General features: G+C 45.7%; 1 protein-coding gene across 8 annotated transcripts in view; it reads left to right on the top strand.

Annotated features, from left to right (window-relative positions):
• Window positions 1-935: 935 nt before the first annotated feature.
• EBF1 (EBF transcription factor 1) overlaps window positions 936-25,286 on the top strand; it is a 274,047-nt gene continuing 249,696 nt past the window's right edge. For 3 of the 8 annotated variants that reach the window (XM_064671917.1, XM_064671918.1, XM_064671920.1), the window contains exons 1-6: window positions 939-1,856; window positions 3,199-3,355; window positions 3,668-3,731; window positions 3,957-4,012; window positions 13,069-13,142; window positions 20,108-20,176. In XM_064671917.1, coding sequence (XP_064527987.1) covers window positions 1,723-1,856; window positions 3,199-3,355; window positions 3,668-3,731; window positions 3,957-4,012; window positions 13,069-13,142; window positions 20,108-20,176 — 554 coding nt within the window. In that variant the 5' untranslated portion in view covers window positions 939-1,722. Of the gene's footprint in view, window positions 1,857-3,198; window positions 3,356-3,667; window positions 3,732-3,956; window positions 4,013-13,068; window positions 13,143-20,107; window positions 20,177-25,286 lie in introns of all 8 variants that reach the window. The other 5 variants (XM_064671914.1, XM_064671916.1, XM_064671912.1 and 2 more) reach the window with 3 other exon arrangements.

Below are 25,286 nucleotides of genomic sequence, written 5' to 3' on the forward strand. Positions count from 1 at the left end.
CGCGGGGAAAGGTTGGAGGGTGATGCGGGTAGAGAGGCGGGCGGCAGGTCGGGGAGCCTGCGGAGAAGTGCGGGACCGCGCCCGCTCCGCCGCCGCGCAGCCAGCCCGGCTCTTCCCTAGCGAGGGTAGGAATTGGTTTTACTACTATTATTATTTTCCCTAGGAAAACAAAAATCGGACTTCCTAGGAAAAAAAAAAAAAAAACCAACCAAAAAGAAGGAACTTTCTCTGCCAACAGTCCTGTTCGGAAATCGAGTGCTTGTGCCGCAGAGCAGCGCAGCGTTCCCGGGAGAGGAGCAGGAGCTAGGGCGAGCGGCGAGGGTCCAGCGGGGATTTGCGGCGGGGAAGTTTCCCCCCACGCGTGTTTCCAGTAGGGATAACCCCGCTGCGAGGGGCGGCCTCTCCTCCCCGGGCTCGGGTAGAGCGGGCACGGCCGGCGGGGCAGGGGCCGGCGGGCACAGGGCATCCCCAGCTTCGGGCAGTCGGGGTCGGCAGCCTGGCGCTGGCAGGGGATCCCCAGGGGAGCGGGGATAGCTCGACCACCTTCGCACTTCGCGGTGCCGCGTTCGGGCTCTGCCGGCGGTGCGGGCTGTGCGGGGGCGAGGAGTGCGGAGCCCGCACGGCGAGGGCCGGCCCCGGGCGCTCGGGGAACGAGCCCCTCCGTGTCCCCCGCGGTGATCCCCGAGCCCCACCGCCGCCGAACAAAGGCGCGGCCCTGCCCGTGTCGGTCCCCCCGCCCCGGGGGGGTCCGGGGCAACTTCCCCGCGGGTCGGCCGGGCCGGGCGGGCGGGGCTATGCTAATGAGGGGGCGCGGCCCCCGCCCCCGCCGCGGCTACTCGCGGGCGCCCATTGGCGGCGGCGCGGCGGGGGCGGGGCGGTGACGCGATGCAAATGAGGGGGCGTGTCCGCAGCGGCACCGCCCCCCGCCCGCCGGGGCTGCGGGGCTCGTGTTCGGCGGCGGGGACAGTCAAAGTGGCTCCCATAGGGAGAGACGGCGAGTCCGCCCGGCGCTGCGGGAGAGGGAGGGGGCACGGGGAGCCCCAGGGTCTCCCTCCGGCCGTCCGTCCGCGCCGCCGCCGCCGCGGGTGCGCCCCTCTCGCTCCCTTTCCCGGCGTGCGCCCGGCTCCGGCAACTCGCTTCCTGCGCGGCTGGAGGAGGGAGGAGAGAGGAGAGGAGCGGAGAGCGCTTCGGCTGGGAGAGGAGAGAAGAAAGAGGGAGAAAAGAAAGAAAGAAAAGAGAGAGGGGAGAAGGGGGGGGGACTTGCCTCTCTTGTCACTGGAAAATGACACTTGATGTAGCAGAGCCTGCCGCAGCTCCCGTTCGTCCTATTGTTTCTTAAACTGCCATCTGAGATTTTTTTTTTTCCTGCTGCCATCCGAGGGGTGTCTTCATACAAAAGGGACTTCAAGTACTCCTCCGGCTTGTGAGCGCTGCAATCAGCCCCCAGCACCCCGCCAGCCCCTCCAAGCACCCAAACAAACTGCACACGCAGCAAACAGCAGTAACAAAACCGGGCTCTGATTGCCTCTGGATTTTTTTTTTTTTTTTAATGTCCGTGCCTGTGATTGCTTTCTCCGACTTGCTTTGATTCCAGAGATCAGCTGCAGAGAGAGAAAAAGGAGAGAAATCAAAAAAACCCACATATAACAGTCCGCCTGGCGATTTTATCACTTTTTAAAATTTCGAGTAAAGAAGGAAGATTTGCGCTGTTGTTTCTGATTCATGTTTGGGATTCAGGAAAGCATCCAGCGGAGTGGGAGCAGCATGAAGGAAGAGCCCCTCGGCGCGGGGATGAACGCGGTGCGGACGTGGATGCAGGGAGCCGGCGTCCTGGACGCCAGCACGGCCGCTCAGAGGTAGGCAGGCTCCGCGCCCGCTCCGCTCCGCGCCCCGCTCCGCGCCCCGGGGCGCTCCCCGCCCGCAGCACTGCTCCCCGCGGGCAGCGCCTTCCCCCCCCCGCGCCAACAAAAACCCTGCCCTGCAGCTCTGCTACCAGCAGTGAGTTTCGCATAGATGTCGCCAGTTAAATATTTATCCCTATTGTCCCGTAGGAATGACTTTTTATTAAATAATGATAACAATAATAAAGGAAGCAGCGAGTTTCGCTAGGTACGGATAGGTGGGTTTAATCTCTCTGGCCCCTTGTGTTCGCTCGGAGGAAGGAGTTTTCAAAACTATGTTTGCTGCTGATTTAGTCTTGAGATCTCCAAATGACACTTTCCTCCTCCGATAAGCAGCGAGTTGTGCACAGATGTATCCAAAATATATTTCTCTACCTTGCTTTCCTATCCTCGTCACAATCAGCAGCTCCTTTTCTTTTCCTCCGATAAGCAGGGAGTTTGCAAAGCTTTCTCCAGGAGAAATTTAATTTGAATCCCCTTAATAAAACCACTGTCACTTATCTTAGATTTTTTAAAAAGAAGTCACTCCAAATAGGAGGTGGTTTTGGCGAAGCTGCACCCAGCCTCGCTTTCTCTCTTATTTCTCTTTCTTCCCATCCTCTTCCTCGCGAAAAAAAAAAAAAAAGGCACGAACCAAACCCTGATGCCGGATTCGCAGCCTGAGCCCTGGAGCCGGCATCAGCCGGCATCAGTTTAATGTTGACATCTCCCTGTGTCTCCCACCTCGCCCCGCACCCCTCCCTTTGGAGCCCTCTAAGGAAGGGAAAGTTTCTGCAGGGACAACCCTGAAATATTTCAAGTTGTCTCCTGGGCTCGGTGTTTACCCACCGCTCCGGCGCGGGAGGAAAGGCTCACAGGACTGAGGCTGCAAGATAAGGCACATGGGCGCTGGGGTGACAGCTCCGAGCCGAGTTTGAGAAGTGGCAGGACCGATGCTGCTCCGCGGGGCAACGCGCCGGCGGCGCTGAGCGCGGCTCCGCCGCCATGCAGGGCCGGCTGCGGGCGGGCACGGCCCCTGGGGAGGGCTGGTGGGTACCGGGGCCGGGGGGGCTGCTTGGGGCCTCGGGATCGCTTCAGGGCGGGATGGGGTCGGGGCTCCGCGGGGTTCGGAGCTTGAGCCTTTCCCCGCGCCCGGAGGGAAAAGCTCTGGGGCTACTCGAGGGAGGGGAAGATGCTAAGCCCCGGGGGGGGGCCCAGCCGGGTCCCGGAGGGGGAAGGAACGGGCCTGGGAGTCGGCTCGGGGGGCGTGAGGCCGCATCGTTGGGGCTGCTGCTAACTCGCATGTTTCTGGTCCCAGCGGAGTGGGTCTGGCCCGGGCTCACTTCGAGAAACAGCCGCCTTCCAACCTGAGGAAGTCCAACTTTTTCCACTTCGTCCTGGCTCTGTACGACCGGCAGGGGCAGCCCGTGGAGATCGAACGCACTGCCTTCGTGGGCTTCGTGGAGAAGGAGAAGGTGAGTAGCCTTGTGCCCCGCGGGGGCTCGGCGGCCTCTCCCGGGCCCTCCTCTCTGCTCCGCTCCCCCGGGGCCGCGGCGTCGGCTCGTCCCGGGAGCCACCGCCGCCTCCCGGGCGCCTCACTCTTCCCCTGTCCCAGAGGGCGGACGAGGAGGGGGTGTCCCCTGATCCCTCGCTATGCCCGGGGCAGAAGAGAGGTCTGAAAGCTGCCCCGTCCAGCCCCGGGGGCACCCGGCGCGCGAATGATGGAGAAACTTCATTGATACTCTTTTCCTTTTCCCTCCGGCCTCCCGCGCTCTCTTTGACATCAGGAAGCCAACAGTGAAAAGACCAACAACGGGATCCACTACCGCCTGCAGCTGCTCTACAGCAATGGTAAGGGCTGGGAGCCCCCGGTGTCAGCCCAGTCGCCCCCCGCCGCCTCTGCGGCTTCAGAACCCACCAGAGGCCGGGGAGCCGCTGCCCCGGCTCCCCTCCGCTCCGCGCACCCCCACACTCGGTGCCGGGGCGCTGCGGGGACACGGGCGACCCCGGCGGGCCCGAGCCCTCGGGCGAGCCCAGGCGCGCTGCTCCGCTTCTCACGCCTCTGCCTTGTTTCAGGGATCAGGACGGAGCAGGATTTCTACGTGCGACTCATCGACTCCATGACCAAGCAGGTGGGTGCTGCGGAACGCCCGCGGAGGAGGGGGGTGCCGGGGGGGATGGCAGCCGTCGGGGAGGCCCCCGGGAGCGCGGCGGGGCGGCCCGCGGAGCCGAAACCCGCCCCCGCGGCGGAGCGGCTCTGCCCCGGCGGGGAAGGGAAGGGAAGGGGCCGCCGCCTCCCGCGGGCACGGCCGCGCTCCCCTCTCTGCGGCGTCGGGGCTGCGGGGCGGCGCGGAGGGTCCCCGCGGGACCCCTGCCTGCCGCCGGGCTGGGGGAGAAAAATACAGGCGACCCTCCAGCCATCCCAGCCAGGGCTGGGGCTGGATTTGCCGCTTAATTAATAAGAATTAACCTCCGGCCTCCGCCAGCCCCCGAGCGCCGCCGCCACAAGCCGCTGCCCCGGCGCGGGGCTCTGTCGGTCCGTCCGTTCTTTGCGCTGCCGCCGGGTCCGTGGGTTAAAGGAGGAGCGATTGTATCGTGACACGTTTGCATGTCGGAATAGTTCCCGAATCGCGGCGCGGGGAGCAGCGAGCTCGCTGTCGGACTCGGGAGGACAGCAGGGATTGTCAGTGGAATTAATCCTCATTTTACGCTTGCACTTTATTCTCCCAAACAGAGTAATAACGTGCGTGCATACCTGTAAAAAACGCTTTTCTGTTTAAAACCAGTATTGTTACAAAGGCACTATCTGAACAAATCGGTTCTTTCTCTCTCTTTTTTTATTTTTTTATTTTTTTTTAATTGCTACTCTGGCTTTTTCTTCTGCTCCTGTCAGAATATTTTCCTCACAGAATACGTTTCTTTCAAATAGTTGGGATCGCTTTTAAACCTTTTCATCCTTAAAATATGTTTCTTCCCCTCGTAATCTGTTTTACTTGTTAAAGAAAATTCTTAAATTTTATTTAAGAAAAACATTAAGGTTTTTTTTTTGTACCGATAGGAAAAGTCAATCCCTGTATGTTGTCTGTAGACACAAAACTCTTGGCTTGTATTTGGGTTTCTTTTCTATAGTAAAACATAAAAACATAAAGCTCTAAGGGCTGAGTTTGTTTTACAAAACTCTCTTTGATGGTCCCAAAACATCTCTTCCTGCTATTGAAGACTGTCTTTCAACAAAAAAAAAAAAAAAAGAAAAAAAAGAAAAAAGGAACTTGGATGAATTTTGCTAGACAATCCACTGTGCATCTGAACTCTGTTACACTGTACACTTCCAAACAGAGCCCATTCCCTGCAGGAATTGAAACAGCAGCAACATACCCTTCTTCATAAAAAAACCCTGGAAAGTGTTTGCTGTCATTCCTTGTTTTTCAGGCATAAATTGGTCAGTTTTTGTTAAAAGCAACAAAATCTTCCTGATAGATGAACTCTTTTTAGTCCTTTTGGAGCTTGTGTATTTCAGTGTAGACAGTGTGAGAGAGACTATCAATAAATATTATCTTTAAAAAGCTTTCCTATCGTTACGGAAATGCAGAAGTCTCTGCTCAGTAATCCTGCTGAAAACAGAGCCCTGGACTCATGGAGAGCAATGGATACAAAATAATTTTCCTAACAAAGGCATCTTGCATATGAAGAGTTCATCCTAAGGCACTGTTTGACCTCTTGGTCTCTCATTATTATCAAGTCATCAGAGGGTCTTTGGAGAGAAAGGGGAAAAAATCCCCGAGATACAGTTTATTTGTAAAACCTACCGTGTAGCTTTAAAGCACGCTCACAATGAAGAAGAAGGAAAAAAAAAATCTCTGATTTCAGGAAGTCTTAGAAAAACAAAGTTAGTGCAAATTACAGATTTTGGGGAAAGTGCTGCGGGTTTGAGAAGTGGGCATTTGAGAACAAAAGCTCTCTGAACTTAGATTAGAAAACAGGGAGCGAAAGGCTATTTTAGACACAAACATGTTTGCTTACGTATTAATTTCATGCATACAATTTCTTTAGGCATGACTATAATTGCTTATGAAAAATAGGGCATTGTCATGTCAAAACTGTGGCATGTGTCGCTCTGAATTTTTTTGGGGGCCGGACGCTAAATTCTCCTTCTTCTGTTTTAATTCTTTCTTTTTAAAAGTGAAATTATTGCAGAGTTGGGATCGCGTCGGTTACTGAATGCTTATTAGGAAGTGAAGTACAACACATGACAGAAGCTCACCCAAATGTTGAATATATCATTTATATTTTATGACAGTGAATTATATAGAAGATTCTCAAGTAACTTTCAAATCATCAAACTGTAATTAAATATTGCAAAGACTGTCTGAAAATTCTTTAATTTTTAATGAAAGTTAAATATATATTGTCAGTCTACTTGAAGGTGTAGTATTTTAATGCACAACGCTCAGAACAAATTGGATAATGAAATGATTACTTTTAAATGAAACTGTTGCAGAAGCGTACACGTTTCAGCTGGCAAGTATCTTCTCAGTCCTCACACACACACATTCACACACTCGATAATTGTGAATTCCCAGACTAAAATTACAGCTACTCTGAGGTTTCTGGTGGCAAATTAAAAATCCCACAGAAGCAAAGCTTGAATGAGCTAGGTTCCCCAGATCATACAGGAAAGTATCTGTGGCTTTTTTTATATTATGTTTTTTTAAAAATATGGACACATCAGATTTATATGTATTCTCTTTGTCTCACAGTTACAAATTGCAAGGTTTTGTATGGTTGCAGATTAGTAAGTTAAGTAAGATAAAAGCAAATCAGACCTAGATTTCTGTACATAGGATTGCTGCTCAGAGATTTAATGTGAATGTCCCATCAGCAGCATGTATTCTACCAGCAGGTAGGCAGGGCTTGGCTGTGCTGAGGGCTGTGTATGTAACAAAGAGTAGATGTTCCTTCTCCTAAGTGTTCTTGATCTGTATAAGTCAGGGATTTGTTCGTGTGGCTGTGCCCAGCTAAGAAACTCGGAGCAGGAGTCCTGTCATGGGTGGAACAGAGGGATCCACACGTCCTGGTGCGCGTGTGTGTGTTCTCTGTCAGCTGTGGAGCAGGACGGGAAGCGGGGCTGGAGAGTGGCGCTACTGAAGTAACCAAGAGTTTTGTTGTGAGCTGCATCCCAGGGCAGATCTGGGCTGTAGGATGAACTGTGCAGGCTCTACCCCAAAACATGAGCTTCAGCTGCTCGTGCGCTCCTTGGGAATGTGGGCTGTGGGACTTCCAAACGGGAAACCCAGGCAGGATTGGTTCAAAGTGCATCATTTTGAGTTGCATTTGGGATGACGCGCTTGGCCTTTGGTGGTGGCCCCGGAGAAGCGCTGGGTGAGACAGGAATTACTTGGCTTTCAGTGGTCTTAAAACATGTCCCCATCATTTAAAAATTGTAAATACTACACACAAATCATTCATGTGGTGGGGAAGTTCTTTTTTTCAGTTTGGGTAACAACATTCATTGTCAAAACTGGCTTAATTAAATTTTCTTTTCCGTTATATTGGCACCTCATTTTATGTCAGGATCACATTCCTAATGCGTTCAAAACCCTGTAGGATCCCAAACTTTATGGCTGTTGCTTTCCGTAAAGCAGCAGCTCCTCCCGCAGTAGGTCTGGCTCTAACAATGATGCATTTTGAAATTGCCTGCAAAATGTGAAATATGTTTGCTCTAATAAACCCGGACTTTTTAGGCAAGTCTAAGGATTTTAATATATTTATGGAGAAGAGGTGCCTTCTATTTCTTTGGCTGTATTTTCATAAAGTTGAGATATTTCACTATTAGGAAAGATGGAGGAAATAAATCTGAAATACTTCTTCCCCACCCATTTTTCCTTCAGCCGTTCTCATCCATAAGATATAACGGATGCTAATATGGCTCAGGCATCTTAAGAATCATAAGTTTTGCTCGATTGCTATTGTCTATTTCTGAGAGTCCTCATGAGTCAAAAATCTTAAACTCTGTTTATATTTTGCTTTTTTTTCAGTACTATAACTCCGGATGCAAATAGTTTTTCTGTTGACTTCTCTGTCATTCTCTGATGTCTGCAGATATTTGATCAGCTCCTATTCTGTGCATGGCATGGCCCTTCTCTAGCAGCTACATGCATGGGAAAAAAAAATGTTATCAATAAGTTCAGAGAAGCCTCAGCAGACTCAGAGAAATTTCACACAAACATAAAACAAAACCTAACCCCTGTGACAGGGAAAGTTTACATTGCACCAGATTTTAGCAGCTTTCTTGTGCCTTTGGTGAGATGTCAGAAACGCAGGTGATTTTAATTTTCTTGTACAGAGAGGAATGGAGAAGTTTGGAATTTGCATGCATGATCAGGACCTGTGTTTGGGAAAATGTAAACTCATCACAGTGGAAAATGTGTTGTTTGGAGTCTGAGGGTGAAAACAAAGCTGAGGATTTTGGAGAGACTGCCTGAGCCAGATGGCCTGGTGCATTCCCAGTCTGGCAGCCCAACTGCTCCCTCCTGTATAATATACAGCCATTTGTTCTGGGATATTTACGCTAGAGCTGTTTCCATGTGAATCTTTGAAAACCATTAAAAATGAACATATTAGGAGAGATAAATTTATTTAATTCGTGTGAATACGTCGATAAGCAGGCTGTGAATCAAAGGCAGAGAGAGACTGGATAAAATAATTAGATGCTTCTGAACTGTGCATTGAGAGACAGAGCAAAAACTCCCTGTCCTCTCCCCGGGACCAGAACTCCGCTGCTTGTCTGGGATAAACCTCACTGGGATGAATTGAAATTTTGCTGGGGGAAGGGGTAAAACCTCAGGTAGCTAAGGGTTAAAGATTTGAAGCCAAATAAATGTAATTCACAGTATTTTCTGTGTAGATATATAGTGGATACAAGCCTAATCCTCCCTGGGTGAGACTCTGGCCCATCTGAAGTCAATTGCAAAGCGCCTATTGAATTCGGTGGGGCCAGGGTTTTATTTTCTCCCTGTGTGTACGGCCATATATATGTCATTCCAAATCATTTTAGTTCTGTTTTGGAAAAGACCCTAATTTTAATGAGTTTTTCCTTCTCCTTTATTTCTGTGAAGGAGATACTTTGTTTTGTGAAGCAGCCGAGGAATTTGAAAGCAAGTGGGTTTAGATGCATGTTGGTGATTTCTCTCCTTCTCTTACTCTTTTAAAATCAAGGCCATGACATAACTGAGTAATATAATGACCATGATCTCATTCCTTCAAGATTGTTTTTCGTCCAGTTCCGAAAGCAGGATTGCTTGACTGGCAAACCGACACCACAAGATGATTCTGCCCTCACTTGTACCAGCACAAATCTGGATTTAGTCAGGAATGGTTAAGGACAAAATCTGGCTCTATATTTTTCCAAATTATTTATCAACTCTTTTATTGCTTTATCCTGCTGTCTTTATTGGGGAAAAAGTGGATTATATGAGAACTGTAGTCTTGACTTTTCTATTACTCTCCTTCCTTTTATCTTTAATTTTTTAATTTTTTTTTTAATAGTGTGCTCTGTCGCTGAAAAGTTTAGGCAAATCGTTGGACGCACTTGACTGCGATGTGCCCAATTTAGGAATTTTTATTTGCTGGCAAGCAGCGAATTGCATTTAATTTAACTTTTTATGCAGCTTTTGTTTACGTGGAAGTGAGGAAATCCTATATTTTTGACACTAATTTTTCGGGACCTGATTTTGAAATCTGCTTGTGCACGAGTGATTGTTACACGCTGGGACTTCTTGTGGAAAGGTTACTTGGGTGAATAACTACTTGCAAAATGGAAGATGAATTTTGTGGGGAAATGTTTAAGTTGCTCAGGAGTAGAAAAGCTATTTTCAAATGCTTATGACACAACACCAATTTAAAACTACACAAAGTAAACAAAAAGAAAAAAACAAAGTCTATAATTTTGCATTTCCTCTGCTGGTGTTCTGTTGTGCAACCCTAATGTGTATTTGCAGGCTTATTTTTAGCTCTGCTGTGGTCTAAGTTTATGCACTGTAACTTTCACTTTATCTCTCATTAATGTGATCCCCATTTGACAAAATCACGACGATGCTGGTGTGACAGGGAATCCCGACACAATCACCCTGTTTTAAAGCCTGAACTTTAAAAAAAAATAATTAAAAAAAAAAATTAAGATATTTTTGTTAAGAGGAGTAGCTTTTCAAATCCGAGAGTTAAACATTTTCGCAACAGTAACGTAGTAGACCCTTCCTGTAAAAATACTTCTGGCAGCTCTAACGATCTGAAACTTTAGCAGTTCCTGTTTCCCTTTTGAAACTAATTGTAGAATTAATGTTTTAGAGCAGCGTGGTTTGCGAGGCGGTCGAGTATCTGCCGTGCTCTGGGGCAGCCATTCATGGGAGTAAACAGTTGGTGCTTTACACAGCCGCTCGCACAAGTGAATTGGGACACAGGAATGGGAGATGGGGATGAGCTGCTCAGAAATTAACTCAGCAAGTCCTCCCGCTTCCTAGAATTTCCTAGAAATTCCTGCAGGAATAGGGTATGCGGGAGTAGCTGCGCTGAACGCGGAGAAAACAAAATGTGCACGGGTACAACTTCGATAATTGAATGCAAATAAAGTGAAAAGCAAATCCTTAATGTAGGGGAAGGCAGAAGAGTGTCATGCACGCAAAGAAGGGATCACTGATGCTAAACACAACAGACAAGGTGATTATGTACCACGGTGTTGACTCTGCCCGTTCATTATTGCTATTTAGTTGAGTTATTTAAGTGGGTACCTGGAGGTTAAGTAAGCACAGCAGCAGGAAGGGGAGAGGAGGAGAGAAGGGAGAGGAAAAAAGGAAAGTAAATTTTGTGTTCTGGTTTGTAATTTCTAGTGCTTCCTTGGCCCACTGGCAACAAGATAACCCATACTGGGTAAATTTATTTTAAGATTTAAGAGTGTGAGAAGAACAAGGCATGTCCAGCAGCCCTCTCTCAGGCCCTGCTACCCCGTGTCACACTGGGATTGCCTGGAGGTGATGAGGAACTGAAGGTGCTTGTCCCCACTAAAGGCCTCGGGGGCAGATCTGCTCTTTCCCCCTTGCTCTGCATTCTCAGAGGCCAATTATTCTTTAACTGTTGATGAAGTCCAAAAAGTGCTGTCAGCTTCCTCCTTGCCTTGGCCTGTCCCACTACCAGGTGAAAACTGATTTGGGGTTTTCTGGAGTCTTTGCCATGTCCCCACTGATCAACCCCACCAGGTGTCAGCCAGTTACTTCGATTCTCTGGTTTTGGCTGGAAGATGCTTCTCCCATCTTCCCCTTTAATGCTGGAAATGAAGATCATCTGAATTTGTTCCATCTCCTGCTATAACACAGGGATGACTGTAATGCCACTTTACAAGGCTTCTTGCAAACTGTTTGTAGCTCTTTTGGGCACTGAGGGGGAAGTGCCTCAAGGTGGAGTCCCAGCTGGGGTCAGGGGGTTGCTGGTATCTGTGCTGGGGGGACTTTTCATGTGTCCTCTTTACAGGAATGCTGGGTTCACAGGTGTTGTGCCTCACTGCTGGAAATGAGGGGGCAGAAATCAGGTGAAACTCATTGCCAATTAGTGGCAATGACAGTGGAGGCTTCTGTTTTATCAGCAGTGAAACCCCAACCCCACTGGCTCTCAGGTTTTAGAGGAATGCAAAACTGAAACTAAAAAATTTAAACTAGCAAAGGTAAGGTAACACAGACCCATTCCTGATACTGTTTATGGAATTATTAAATCATTTTATAATGCATAATATTAATATTGTATGTTACTATTTAAATGGTATTGAAAGTCAGCTCATGCTTCTTCAGATTTGTGTGTCTTGAGATTTTTGCCCCCTCTGGAGGTACAACACCTCTTTCCTTTAGTAGGTTATATTTGTAAGGACTGGGAAACAGTTCATATGATCCTAATTCATCCAATATTAAGGTAACTTATTTTTCTGTCAGTATTTTCCACACTTCAATTTCAGAGTGGTCTCATTTCTTAGAATTTATTTCATCCATATAGCATACTCATTAAATTTCAATATCTATTTTATCATTAGCTTTAGGGATACCCATAACAGAGGTCATTTTACCTGCAGAGTTTTTTTTCCCCGAGTTTCATCTTTTAAAGTCTGTGTTTTCAAGGCTGAAAAGGTCACACCAAGCTCAAGGGTAGCGCCGATGCTCACATGCAGGAGTGGTGGTTGTCCCTCCAAGGCTGGGACTCTGATCCCAGCTCTGGAGTGGCACCCTAAAAGATTTGGGAACCTCGGTGCCGTCTAAAGATGCTGTTGCAAAGGAAGCTTCTTTTCACTCTTGTTTTACTGCTGGGGGTCTCGTGCCTGGGACCAGGGGTGATTGGAAAACATAACTCTGTTGGGATGAGATGGCAGCCCTGTCCTGCAGGGGCTGTGAGCACTAACCTAGTTAGTGTGTAATGCCGATCCCTTGTCGCTGGTTCTGCTGGTGGGAGCAAAAGTAGACTCTTCTTGAAATGTGAATACACTGTCTTTCCACAGTTTTAGCTTAAAGGATTTTCCCTGTGCTGTCTCAGAGTCAAATTTCTGAAGTTGGTTGATCCTCTGTTTGTTTTGGTCTCCTCTGCTCTGGTAGGGCCTGCTCCTCACTTATTTATATCCCTGTAACTCCAGAGGTGCTCTTTGGAAAGTGGTGGATCACGAGGTTCAAGGGAAGAATCAGGCCCAGGCATTTTCTCAGGAGCTACCAGGAAAATGCCTGGGCTGTGCAGCTTTTGTAATTAAAAATGCATGAGCTCTCTCTTTTTTGTCCCTTTTTTTTTTTTTTTTTTTAATGAATAGGACCCAAAGTATACCAAGCCTTGCTGAGTTTTTTTCCCTTTTTTTTTTTTTTTCCTTTTAATGCTATTAGGTTTATATTTTATTCTGAATTGAAAAGAAAATTGTGGTTGTCTTGACTACTAAAAAAACCCATCCTACACACTGCTCAAGAGATGTGCAACAGAGAGGAGGGAATTTAGCTGTACTCAGCTTGTGTTTTTTCCAGCTGCAAGTCTTGGAGCAGGTTCTGTGGAGACACCGTGGTCTCTTTAGCCCGTGCTGTGGTTTGAAGCTCCAGCTATGCCTTTGCTTACCGTGATGCATTTTTATTTTCTCCAAACTCAACCTGATGCACAACTGAAAATTGTGTTTTGTTTCTAGGCGATAGTATATGAAGGCCAAGACAAGAACCCAGAAATGTGCCGAGTTCTGCTCACGCATGAAATAATGTGCAGGTAAGAAATACCCCGCTTCCACTTAATTAGTGATGAGAAGATGAATCTGTCTCTCAAAATCTAGGTTGAACCTGCAGCTATTTTCGGACTTAAATTTGTCTTTCTTGCATTAAACAATCCCAAAATAACACAGTTCGGTGTGTGTAATTAGCAGCAAGGTCTCAGTCGTCACACTAGTTTTCAATTATTTATAAAGAGTTATTCTTAACAGAATGCTGCTGGTTTTCATTTAGACACTGTAGCTTGCAAAAGGTCTCCTCACCAAAATTAACAGTCTATTACAGTCTTCTAGCAATAAATGTCTCTGCCCCCAATTCCCAACAAAAACTCCTCAGTAAAATGACAAAATAGTTTGGGTGTTTTTTTTTTTTGTTTTTTTTTTTTTTTTCTGAATGCACATTAAGGCGTGAGGTCAGGAGGCTTTTTTGTCCTGGTTGCTGCTCACTTGAGGTCCTTGCTCGGATGAAGTGGAGCAGATGATACTCCTCCATGTAAAAGATTTCTTCATCTTGATTTTCTTTAAACTTCCCCGTGCAGATTGGCTCTGCCCTGTACTCTCTTACCCTGCCTAGGGTTGGTGACTTAAATTCAGGACAGTCAAATATCTTCTCCCCCAAACTTCTGCAGCTGCTTCCTTCTCTGTTCTGGCTGATTGAAATAGGTGAAGCCTCTTCTACTTCCTTTTTACCACAGAGAAAGCAGCATCTTCCCCCAGACCCCTCTGACACCTTGGAGAGCTTGACCTCTCAGTCTCAGTAAAGTTAGTGGGTGTTTTTTGCATGTCTAAAAAAATAATTTGTTACATGTTGTTCGATGGCAGAAAATAATTCCCTGGTGGAAGACGAGGCATTCTTGCATAAGCTCATTGTTACAATCAGTTGTTTTAAGACTGTAAAAATGCCATTGCATGCGTTGTAACTTTTGCAAAACACATTTACTGAAAAGGAGTAACTTGAGGGTAAAAACTAGTACCCACTTCTAAGAGAATAAACTTGGATGAGGGTTTCCTTGCAGGGGAGAGTCTTTGACAAAATATTCAGATGGAAATTTCTCTGTTGGCTGATTTATTTTTTTTTTTTAATTATTATTTTTTGGGTATTTTTTCATTCTTGGGATCTGCATGTTTTCATCCTCCATGACATCTCCTCCTGAAAAAAACTTGCTGGAGGTGGCACCCTGTGATGCCAACAGGGAAGGAGCTTCTCTCCTTGCTCTGCCAGCCTGGGCAAAACCCTGCACAACCTCCCCAAAATTCTTCCTTGCAGGATTTTGGGGGATTTTATCTTTCATGTTGTGTTTTTCTAGGCTGCTTCATTCAGTAGGTTCGGCTTCTTTCAGGAAGCCAAAGACAACCCATTAGAGCCCCAGAACAATCCCAGCAGATGGGTGTCTCCAAGAGGTGCCTCAGCTTCTGCTGCTGTTCAGAGCTGCAGTGTTGCTTTGCTGAAGAGTCCTGGCCAGTTCTCCTTTTCCAAATGGAAACCCAGTCATGTTGACAATTTGTAATTGCCCTAAAATTCATTGGCCCAATTAGCACCACTTTGACTCTGGATACCTAGCCAGGAACAATTCATGGAAATATTAAAGGAGGCCCCTGACCTGATAAGACTGAAGTGCCTTTTGCTTTTCTCCTGTACCAGACCAGTAAGACATGGACACTGGGCATGTGAGTAAAATTAAGCACATGCCCAAGTGCCTGCAGCATCAGGGTCTGAATGTTGTTAGTCCTGGGTGATGTACCCTCCTGATCCTTAACCAGCAAAGTTTGGAGGTAGGAATTACTCACTGAGCCAGAACAACCTACTTTCATGCGTTAATTTTCTCACAAATACTTTAGAAACATAAAGTGGATGAAGTAAATCAAAACTTTATATAGTGGGCTGAGTTTTAAGTAGAAGACCAAATACCTGCATTACAGATTTACAGCCGTTCAATATATTTTGACTGAGACAAAATTATTTCTGTTCTGGGAACATGGAAAGACGTGCAGTCATTCCCTTTATTAAAGCACTTTGCTCTTTCTTTGTTCTTAAAATTCACTGGATCAGAAGCTTTATTCTTCTCCTTCTATTTATTTAGTGCTAGTCTTTGCTTTGTGTTTCATAACTGTAAGGTGAAGGAGTAGAAAAAAAAAACAACTGACCATAGTAGGCAAATGTTGTGTGCCTGATGGGGTGGGGGAGATATATTCAAATTTCTTATAGCTCATATTAGATATTACCCATTTCCTTTGCTGCCTATATGTGTGTAAGAGGGTGCTGTTTGTTTACCAGGCCGCTTGACCCTATTGCACAAATCTGTCATCTATTGTGCTGCTAACACGCTTTTAAATTGCAAATCTGATGCTCTTTAGGGGTCTAGAAGGGAAAAAAACCCTCTCTCTCCACACCATTCTGTTTCTCTTGATTTCTTGCCTGTTGTAAGTGGAAGTTGGGATGTGCTGAATTTGCACCAGGGGTGCAAATGCAGCCTCAATTATAAGCATAAAATTAGAGTCTGTTCCCCATTAATCAGCCCAGCTAATTGCTATGCACTACCATTAGCCATATGGTGTGAAAGACAGCTTGCTCTCCCTAAGATGAAATTTCTTCATTTCAGACATGAAATAGTGAGGGCTCTGTATTTTAAAATAGCTTGTTTTAGATATTTAATTTCTAAACAACTTTCAGCAGTGCTTTCTATCAAGGCTAACTGCACAATAAAACTTTGCATTTATGTGACAAAGCTGGGTATTTATAGTGTACTACAGCTACGGCACAGAGGAGACAAAGAATTCAAATGTATAGGAGAGTCCTGGCTGTGGTATGAAAGTGGAGCTGAGGTTTGCTTCAGGTAGCTGTTTATTTCAAAGGATTTCACTGTGTTTTGTCAAATATAAAAATCTACACTGTTGGCGAAATGTTAATAGCTGGGGAGAATTCACAGCCTCAGTGGAATTTATTAGTATTGTAGGCAGCATGGGGAGGGACATCTATAGTTAATATTGCCTCAACAATTTCCATTATGAAACCTTCAGTGGCTTACAGCTTTGCCAAACTTAAACTGTTCTGGCTGAAATATCCTTTGCAGGGTGTCAGCCTCAGGCTGACTTTCTTTGGAAAGTTTTAGCTAAAATGGTTCAGTGATTTCTGAGAATGAGGTTAGAGTAAAATATGGGTTTTGTCTGTTTAAAATAAGATCTTACAGCTATTTTGGCAAGAGGGTCCTGTACCTCCACGCTTCAGGGTGAGGAGCCTGTTTGGGGCAGGGGTTGTCCTGAGCGCATCATCTGCGGGAGGAAACACACCTTGCTGGGGACCTTCTGCAAAATCTCCCACATGGACTCGCTGAGGACTTGTTAGAGCCTGGCAGCTGAGGATCGGAAAGTCGCCTTTGCTTTGCTGGCCACGTGCCACGGCCCCGTAATTTCTCATTGTTCATTGTCCCCGCGGAAAGGCCGAGCGCAGACACACAAAGCAGGGCTCCTCGCGCGGGGATGCTCCGGCCACCACCCCAGGGTGGGGACGGGAGCACTGCGGGGGGACAGATGTGGGGGTGAAGAGACCATCTCCTGTGTGCCCGCAGTGGGGCCAGGCAGTGCAGGTAGAGATCTTCCAGCACAAGGAAGAGGAAGCTATGCAGAGGGAAGGCAGGAGGGCAGCAGGTCCCAAGAGGGTTGGGGTGAGGACAAAGGCAGCAGTAGAAGCTGGGGACAGTGGTGACCAGGGGAAAGAGAGGCCTCAGAAGGAGCAGGATGGGGATGGTGTGGGGCTTGGGCATGAGCCGTGAGGATGGCAATAGCAGGGGGGTAGATCTGGGTTGCAGGAGCTGGAGGAAGTTGTGATGAGAGGCTGCATCACTATCAAGGACTACTTGTTTTAAAAACAAGCAGACCCCAAAACAAATCAATTTTCGTAGACTTTTTTTGTGGGCCAATGTGGCATTTTGTGTGAGCTGTGGCTCCTTGACCCACCTGGGGAGAGGTGTCATGGAAGAATAGCAAAGACAAGTCCTTGTCCTCCTGGCTGCAAAGAGGTGGCATTCTCTGCTCTTTCATAGAGCCTTACTGGGAGCTGGACGATTTCTAGGTGGTTTGGAGAAGCTCCTGGTAATTTTAAAATTCTTTCAGGAAAAGGAGAAAGGGTGCTGAATATTTAGGAACTTGTTTCCAAGTGTTAAGTAGGCACTAAAAGCCAAAGCTTTTGAGGCAAATTGAATTAAAAGCACTTTTAAACAGGTCTGAAACTCAGGGTTTGCATGATGTTTTAATTCTCTGCATAGAAACGCTAGAGTGAAGAGGCCTCGAGTTCTGCTTTTGGCGGAGCAAAAACGCAACAGACAAACCCAGGTTTAACCTGCAATTATCTAGAACATGAAAGAATATTTGGGGCCTCCTTTCGTGCCAGAGAGCCACCAGATGGTGGGGCGTGCCAGCTGTGCAGCCCTCCCACATCACCCTCAAATGGTGATCAAGCAGTCTCCTGATACCACTGGGGCTATTGGGGTGCACATTTGGGAAGCCCTACCCAAATCAGGGGGCCACTTGATGAGCAATGAAGTGTTTCCCCCACTCTCAAAGCTGGGGTTGTCATCAGTGGTCAGTGCCTGACTCCATCCTGCTTGTGGCAGGACCTGACATCAAGGCATTCCCCTCCCCGGGCCCCGTGGCCACCTCTCCTGCTGGGTTAATGCCCCGGGAAGGTGCCAACCTCTGAGCCTGGTGGTGCTTAGATGGTGGTATCTGCCCATCTCGTGCTGGGAGCCTGGGAACCTTTGCTTGCCTGAGTAAATGTGGCAATTTCTATCCCTCCAGTCTGCTGGGAGAATGTCAGGACTAGCCCTGATTCGCTTCAGTCACAAGAACTGCATTGTCTTAACTTGTGCCAACTCTGTTTCTAATTACATTTTAATCATTTAAAAATGATTAGCAGTTTTTATTGCCTTGTTTGTGGGTAAATTTTCTCACCCCACACATTCTAGCTGCGCTCCAATGGCAAGTCCTTTTATAGGCAAAAAAGCCCCCAAACGTCCACATGACTATTTACCTACAGCATATTTTATTCCTTCCTAAATTTTAATACTTTCAGAGTGCCAAGGCTCTTGCATTTTCTGGTGGATCAATTGTGGTATTGTGCTGTAAAATTAAGCAGTTTTTTTTGGCAATGCCAAACAATGTAACTTCCACCGAAATGAAGATACCGCACATGTGTTAACTGTGAAAAGTTTCAGCCCTGAATAGTTGCCTTGAAGCTTTTTGCGGTGAAAAGAATTATGTATTTTCCTCTCTTTGAAAACAAAATTATTATTTTTTTTTAAACCATGTTTAAACAGGCTGTTTTTGTAAAAGGCCCCTTTTTTGTTATCTTTAGTGTGGTTAGTTGCTTTATTGCTAATCTTGGTGGGTAACTGTATATTATTCACTCTATTGTTCAGCAACACAAGAGAACCTTTGTCATACTCCCAATAGGGCTATTTATATAGTGTGGCATTTCTGAGGGCTTCTTCCTGCCCTGATGTTCTTCCACCTTCTGGGGAAAGGAAAATAGTTCATCTAAGAGGGAGAGTGAGCAGTGGTCACTCCTGACAGCTGCTGAAATATGGGCGATGTGCGGGTCCCTGGGCTGCCTTTGGGAACAAGCTTGGTGGTTTCCAAAGACTTGGTTGTGCGTGGTTGAGGTTTACCAGAAAGTTTATTGAACAGAGAGATGTGCTCAGGTCTGGCCAGGGAGAGAAGCCGGGGTGGTCCTCGCTGCCTGTCACTTGGTGCCACCGTGGGATGGGGTCCCTGCAGCCCTCACCCTACAGAAGCTGCCCAGGCTTCATCCAGCAGGTTCTGGGGGACCAAGAAGTGCTTGGGAAGGTCAGGAGCTTCTTGATTTTTTATTTTTTTGGTTTTTTTAGTTCTTTGAAGCCTTGACTTCAGTGAGGGATTTTCTGTTAAGGGACAGCACAAACAGGAGCTTTCCTTGCAAGATGAGTGTTTCCTCCCTGGAGCGGGTGGGTGGGTGAAAACTGAAGGCTTTGTTCAACTTTTTAGCTGGGACTTGGTCTTGTGGGTAAAGATGGGACTTCCTCTGGTGGGGAGAGCAGGACAACCCTCAGCCAGAGCCCTACATGCACCAGGAGGGATTCCCACCCTGAGCATAAATGTGTATATTGCCTATGAACTTACCTGCAATATATTTATGGCTCCTTACAGACAATAACCCCTGACAAGGAATCATCACAAACAACAATTTAACTTCTCTTAGGAAACAATGAGCCACCTTAGTTCAAAAGAATCCCAGCCTTGAGGTCAGCCATGGAGCAGCGCTTTGGGAGACAGAGCTTATATTTCACATGCCTGCTTTGTCTCTGACCTGACGCAGGGCACCAGCCGCCGGAGCAGTGCTCTCCATGGCATTAGTGATCATTAACATGCTCGGAAAACTTGGGGAAACAGGCACGCTCGAGCATAAAAAGCTGCTGCTGACGGCTCTTGCATTTCAGCTCCCCCATTAACACCAGTGTTTCTTAGAGGGAGAATAATTGTGCTTTTGCAGTTTGGGGCGGGGGGGTTTCCCAGTAGCTGAGAGCTGTGTAGAAGCAGGAATATCTTGTGGATGTGTAACATAAGCATTAAGCAAATGTAAAAACCAGGCTCAGCAGGGAAAAATCTGCTTTATTTTGTGTGCCAGCATATGCGGGACAACTGTTAAACCCTATGGAAAAGAGGCTGCAAATAGGCAGGTCTCCCTGTTTTGGGCGATCCTTGAATTATTATTTGTGAAGGGGGCAAAACCCCTCTCTTTTTTTATTTTCCATTGCTAACCAGCTGTGCAAGAAGTTAAACATAGTAATTAACCCATATGTGACCCACTACATTTGACTGATTTCCAGGCAGGGCCGGCGCGGTAACTCTACCCGGCAATTTGAACCTACCATGTTCGTAATGATGATTTTACAGTGTAATGGTCGCACTAAATCCTTTCGCTTTTGCTCTGTAGCCGCTGTTGTGACAAGAAAAGCTGTGGCAACAGAAATGAGACTCCATCAGATCCAGTGATAATTGACAGGTAAGGACTGCTATTGTTTCCTTCCATTTTTTTTTTCTCCCTCTCCTCATTATAATGAAACACCTGCCCTGTGTTGCTAATGGGGAAGAATTAGGAGTATATACGGATGAAATTTTGTTTTTGATACCGAATTAGTTGTGCTTTGCAATTGGGATTGCCTTGGAAGGACCATATGCAGGATAACGTAGGGATAACAGAGCACCCTGCTCTGTGGAGGGCTCCAGCTCTTGTAGCTGATTCATGTGCATAAAGAGGAGATTTTTCTTTCTGACTTTCTGTGACTCAATTCACATGCTATGCCAGGGAAGCTTCAGGAATAAAATAATAATAGTTTGTGATTTATGAAATGTGGTTGGATGCTTATAAATATTTAACTTTTATTTGAAAAATGTTTGAATCATTATCACTTAGCTACTGTAGTTCTGTTGGATGCAATCCATCTACATTTTAAGGCTTTTATTTATGCATAAAAACAGTTAAGAAAATAGATCTGCAATGTAAGGGTTTTTTCCCTCCTCTTATTTTCTTTGGTTGGAATACTATTTTGACTGTATTGTCAGTTGATTAATTCATTTTTGCCTGTCTTAATTATTGTGTTTTTAAACAGATCCATATTGCTAATCTGACATCACTGAGTAAATCATTGTAGTACAATAACGTCTATTTCAGTTGTTCCCAGCCACGTGTAGTTTCTGTGCTTGCAAATTATGCAAAATGGTAGCCAAAGAGCCATTTTTACCTTTTAATTGTCCAAATGCGTTGTACAAAGCCGTGTGTGATGACCAGGTTATTATGCAGCATTACTCTAGAGGAGTTAAATGACCATGAGGCACTGAAAGTGTCTGTCATCAGCTGGGGAGAGGAACACCCTTGAGCTGATCTGTGAATAGAGGGACCCTGAAGGGAACTACCTAAACATACAGGGGTGAGAGCACAGAGCAGGGGGCTTCTCCTGGCATTCTTGTCTCAGTTATGTTTGCTATATTAAATTTAAAGTATCTTCCATGCCCATGCATCCATTTTATGAAAGAAAGTGAGGGGGGTTTGATGTGTTGGGTGCCCCCCATGGAGAGCGGTCCAGGGGCATCGCAGAGCCTTGTGCTCATCCCAGCTCCCAGTCTTACAGTTCTTGGTTGAATGTGGTAAGAAAGTGCATATATTGGAAGCTTATAGCAGATGTTTTGATTAGCTGTAAAAAGTAATCCTGAGAATGTTTAAATCTCAGAAGATATCTCTATTTATTTTAACTGGGCATATTTTCATCTCCTCTGAGATGGTAATACCTGGTAATACCAGGGAAAGTGTGTGGGGGGAAAACCCCCCAGTGAAATCTATATAGAACTGTGTTTTATAAGCGTGCTGCAGAGTTGAACACTATAAACATGGTGTTAGAGTGGCATTTTGAGTGACATGAAAGCTACAAAATTCACATGAATTTTTCATTGTACTGGAAAGTGAGATGTTAAGATGCTAATGGCAGGTTTACAGAAATATTTTGTTTAACTATCTAGTATGCAAAACTGCTAGTTGCAAATCATTTTAAATTTTGAAAGCCAGGGATGCTTTCTGTTATATGTTTCCTGCAAAATGAAGAAAACAGGTACAGGAAAAAAACAGCTTTAGCTTTCTAGCAGTGATCCATTTCTCGGTCTTTACATAAATTGATGCAATAGGTACCAATTTTGAAGTTTCTTTTTAAAATGCAAGCTAAACATAATTTAAAGCTGATAATACAAACCCTACCTCACCACCCGCACTGAACCGTGCTCGGCTTGTGAACGGGTTAAGCTTTTAAGTTCTTCACTTGGTTTTTAAATTGTGACTTTGATACAGAAGGTTGATATGACTGTGGTTTGAATAACACTTGATTTTGACCTGTTCCTGTGGGTTGCAATGGTATAAGAAATTTGACTCAGCAGTGCTGTAATTAGCCCTCCCCGTGTTTTTGAAACAGGATTGTGTTACCTGGATTGCATTAGTGTGGCTTCTATTGTTGCCGCTTCGCATCTGTCCCAGTAGGGTACTTAAAACCTTTTCTTGGCCAGGGCTAGTTCAAACAATTTAGGCCAAGTAAGTATGTGCTTTATACAGTTAGTGGCTTTAGTGATGTTTCTTGTGACATTTATCCTATTCATTTTTTTTCTCCCCTTTGGTTTGGAAAGGATGAAGTGATCTATGTGGAGCCTTTTTACCTTAAAACGAGTCCTTTAAAATTGTTCTATGATTAAAATGCCTGCACGAGCCAGACCATGTGTTTGGTTGTACTCCATTGTCACTTCTCCACGAACACAATTTTTAACTATTATGTCAATTGATATGCAAACCCATATTTAGATATTTTTATTTGCATTGAGCTTAGAGAATTCATTTACCATTTGGGCTAAAGCACTCCCACATGCCTTACGCTCCGATAAAGTCTTTGCCTATGGATTTAATCTAACTCTTGCCTCAAATCCTGCGAATCCACAGACTCTGACCTAACATAGAATTTGACATAGAATCTATCCGTGGGATTTTTGACTTATGTACTTACATGGAAATGCTATCCTCTTCTGACAAGTTGGAATACTATTTTGGATTGATTAATTCTCTTTGATGAGGTTAGAGAGACTTGGGATAGGGAGGGCTCTGGCTTTGTGGTGGTTTGGTGAACTTGGAGAAGAGGCTGTTTGACAACTTCAAAGTTACATGTGTTGTATTCTTTTTCAAACACTGGATATACATGAAAAGTGAATCATGTATTTCTATTTAATCAAAATGTGGGATTTTAAAAAAAAGTATGTAGCTGTGTTTGAAGCAGGATATGACTTTATCCTTTATAAAATTGTTCTATATTTTGCCCTATTATAGTATCAGCAGATACAGCGGTGAAAGGGACCTAAAGAAATTTATACTCATATAGTGATCTAAATACTTATAGAGCAGTAATTCCAAGGAAGTTTCTTGGAAATCTGTGTGTGTCTGTATCATCTTCTTAGCATAGCCTGTATATTTTATTGCTAATCGAGTTACATGTATTGAGATGAAGATCTGATGAACAGGAACTCATTTTAAAAGGGGTATTATTGTCACAATACAAATGCACAATTCCTCCTACGAGTACAGTGGCAGGGCTGTATTGTAATCACACTTAAAGAAAACACAGAGCACTTCCTGTTATTAAATTAAATTCTAGATTGATTTAACTTTCAAATTGTAACTCATATTTGAATTTAAAAGGTTCGCAATAAAATTCCTGTGAAGAAATTGAATAAATTGTAGTTTTATTACCACTCTGGATATCCTGGTGTCCTAACCTTTTTCCTTACAGTTATCTTAGTTCAATAAATAAAACCTCATTAGACTATTCCCATTTCAACGAGTTTATTAAATTTTACAGGAGTAATTAGCATAAGCTGTGCTAATTTTTCTGGAAGACTAATGAGAGAGCTTCCTAATTAGGTTTGCTTTGTAAGAATCAGAAAAGATGATAATGACAAAAGTCACATAGGGGAGAAAGTGGGGCTTTATGTTATTCCTTGGTTCAGGAAAGAGACTCCTCTCTCGACACACTGTTCCAAACTTTTAAACCCATTTTACCATTGTCAGGACTGATATTTAATGGTGTTACCAGTGCCTGCTGGGGCTTCTTTACCTTTTATGGCTGCATCCAGTAAATAGGAATCCCACTGACTGATAAAATAGGAATAACCACTGCAACCCCAAATATAGTGGCAGAAAATATATATACACCATATATATCCTATACCTCCAGCTTGTGACATTGCATGGAAAAAGGGCTGAAAACAGCCTGATTGGCAATTGCTGATTCATCCCCAGTTTTCCTTCTTCCCAGAGTACTTGAGCAGGCTGATGACAGTGACCTGGAATTGTCTTTGCTGAGATTTACCAATACAGACAAGACCTACTTAAAAAATCTGGCCACTATCTTTTGGATAGACAATCTTTAGCCAAGGGGCTCTGTGCTGGAGCCCCCCTGGGTGACTCTGTGTGCCCTCCAGGGGCAGGACACCATGGGGATGGCCAAGGTCTCTTCTGGCCCTGCTCTGGCAATACACTGAAGTTCTTCATGTGCTGCTTCAAGTGCAGTTTTGGAGCAATGAGGTTCCTCTGTCTTTGAAAATGTTTATACCTTTCCAGTTCCATCAGAGTTCTTATCTATGAAGCGGGAGGGTGGATCGGAGGCTGTAATATTTTGTCTGCCTTATTATCAGATGACACCAAAGTGTGTTTTAATGCATGATCTGCTACCAGTGTCTGAAAGGCCTGTGTGCTTCCAACACCTGCTGTACAGGATGCTTGGCTGGGCTCTCCCCAGCACATCCAGCTTCTGTGGCTGTGGAGGGAGCCAACTTACCTACAGATGGTTTTGAAATCTTTCAGCCTTTAACCTGAAAAACTTTATGTTTGTGGGTAGGATTTCACTGTGCAATGACATGAAAAGTCAATGTCTCTGTTTTACCGCTTTACAAGTCATCACGTAGTGGATTGTATTTTACAGGCCTGATCATCTTTTCATCCTAAATACCAGGAAGGTGAAAAAGTGATACAGTGATACAGTGGACTGTATCACACTCCCTATATCCTTCCCCCAGATACACTGGTTAGGCAGATGTGGTGATTTAATGAATTTTGCAGTAGCTTTCCATGCCTGGAGGGAGAGTGATGGAGACGCAGGCAGATCCTGCCAGCTTCAGGAGAGGTGCTGGCAAGGGAATGAGGTGGGTTTTGCTTGGGACGTAGCTGCTGAGGATTTCTTTGCTGCAGGGAATGGCATCAGTGCTGTAGCTGATCCTCACCAGACTACAGGGATGTGGGCTCGTCATATCACTGGTGACAGAGCAAAGTGACAAGAGATGCCAGGTGTTTTGGCAGGGGTTCCTTTGCAGGGGTCCCAGTTCCTGCCCTGTCCTGGTCATATCAGTACCACAGCCTGGCTGTATGGGGTCAGGGGAAGGCATGTGTGCTGCTCTCCCCTTGCTTATACGAGGTATGGGGCTGCAGGAGCCTGGGGGTCCCATCTGTCCTGCTTCATTGGGTGGGCTTTGCACACAGGAGGAGCAGGAGGGCAGGCATGGTGTGCTTTGATAGATCTCAGGACTTAGGTGAA

The sequence above is a fragment of the Pseudopipra pipra genome, chromosome 15 (assembly GCF_036250125.1).
Source record: "Pseudopipra pipra isolate bDixPip1 chromosome 15, bDixPip1.hap1, whole genome shotgun sequence".
In the NCBI taxonomy this organism is placed as follows: Eukaryota; Metazoa; Chordata; class Aves; order Passeriformes; family Pipridae; genus Pseudopipra; species Pseudopipra pipra.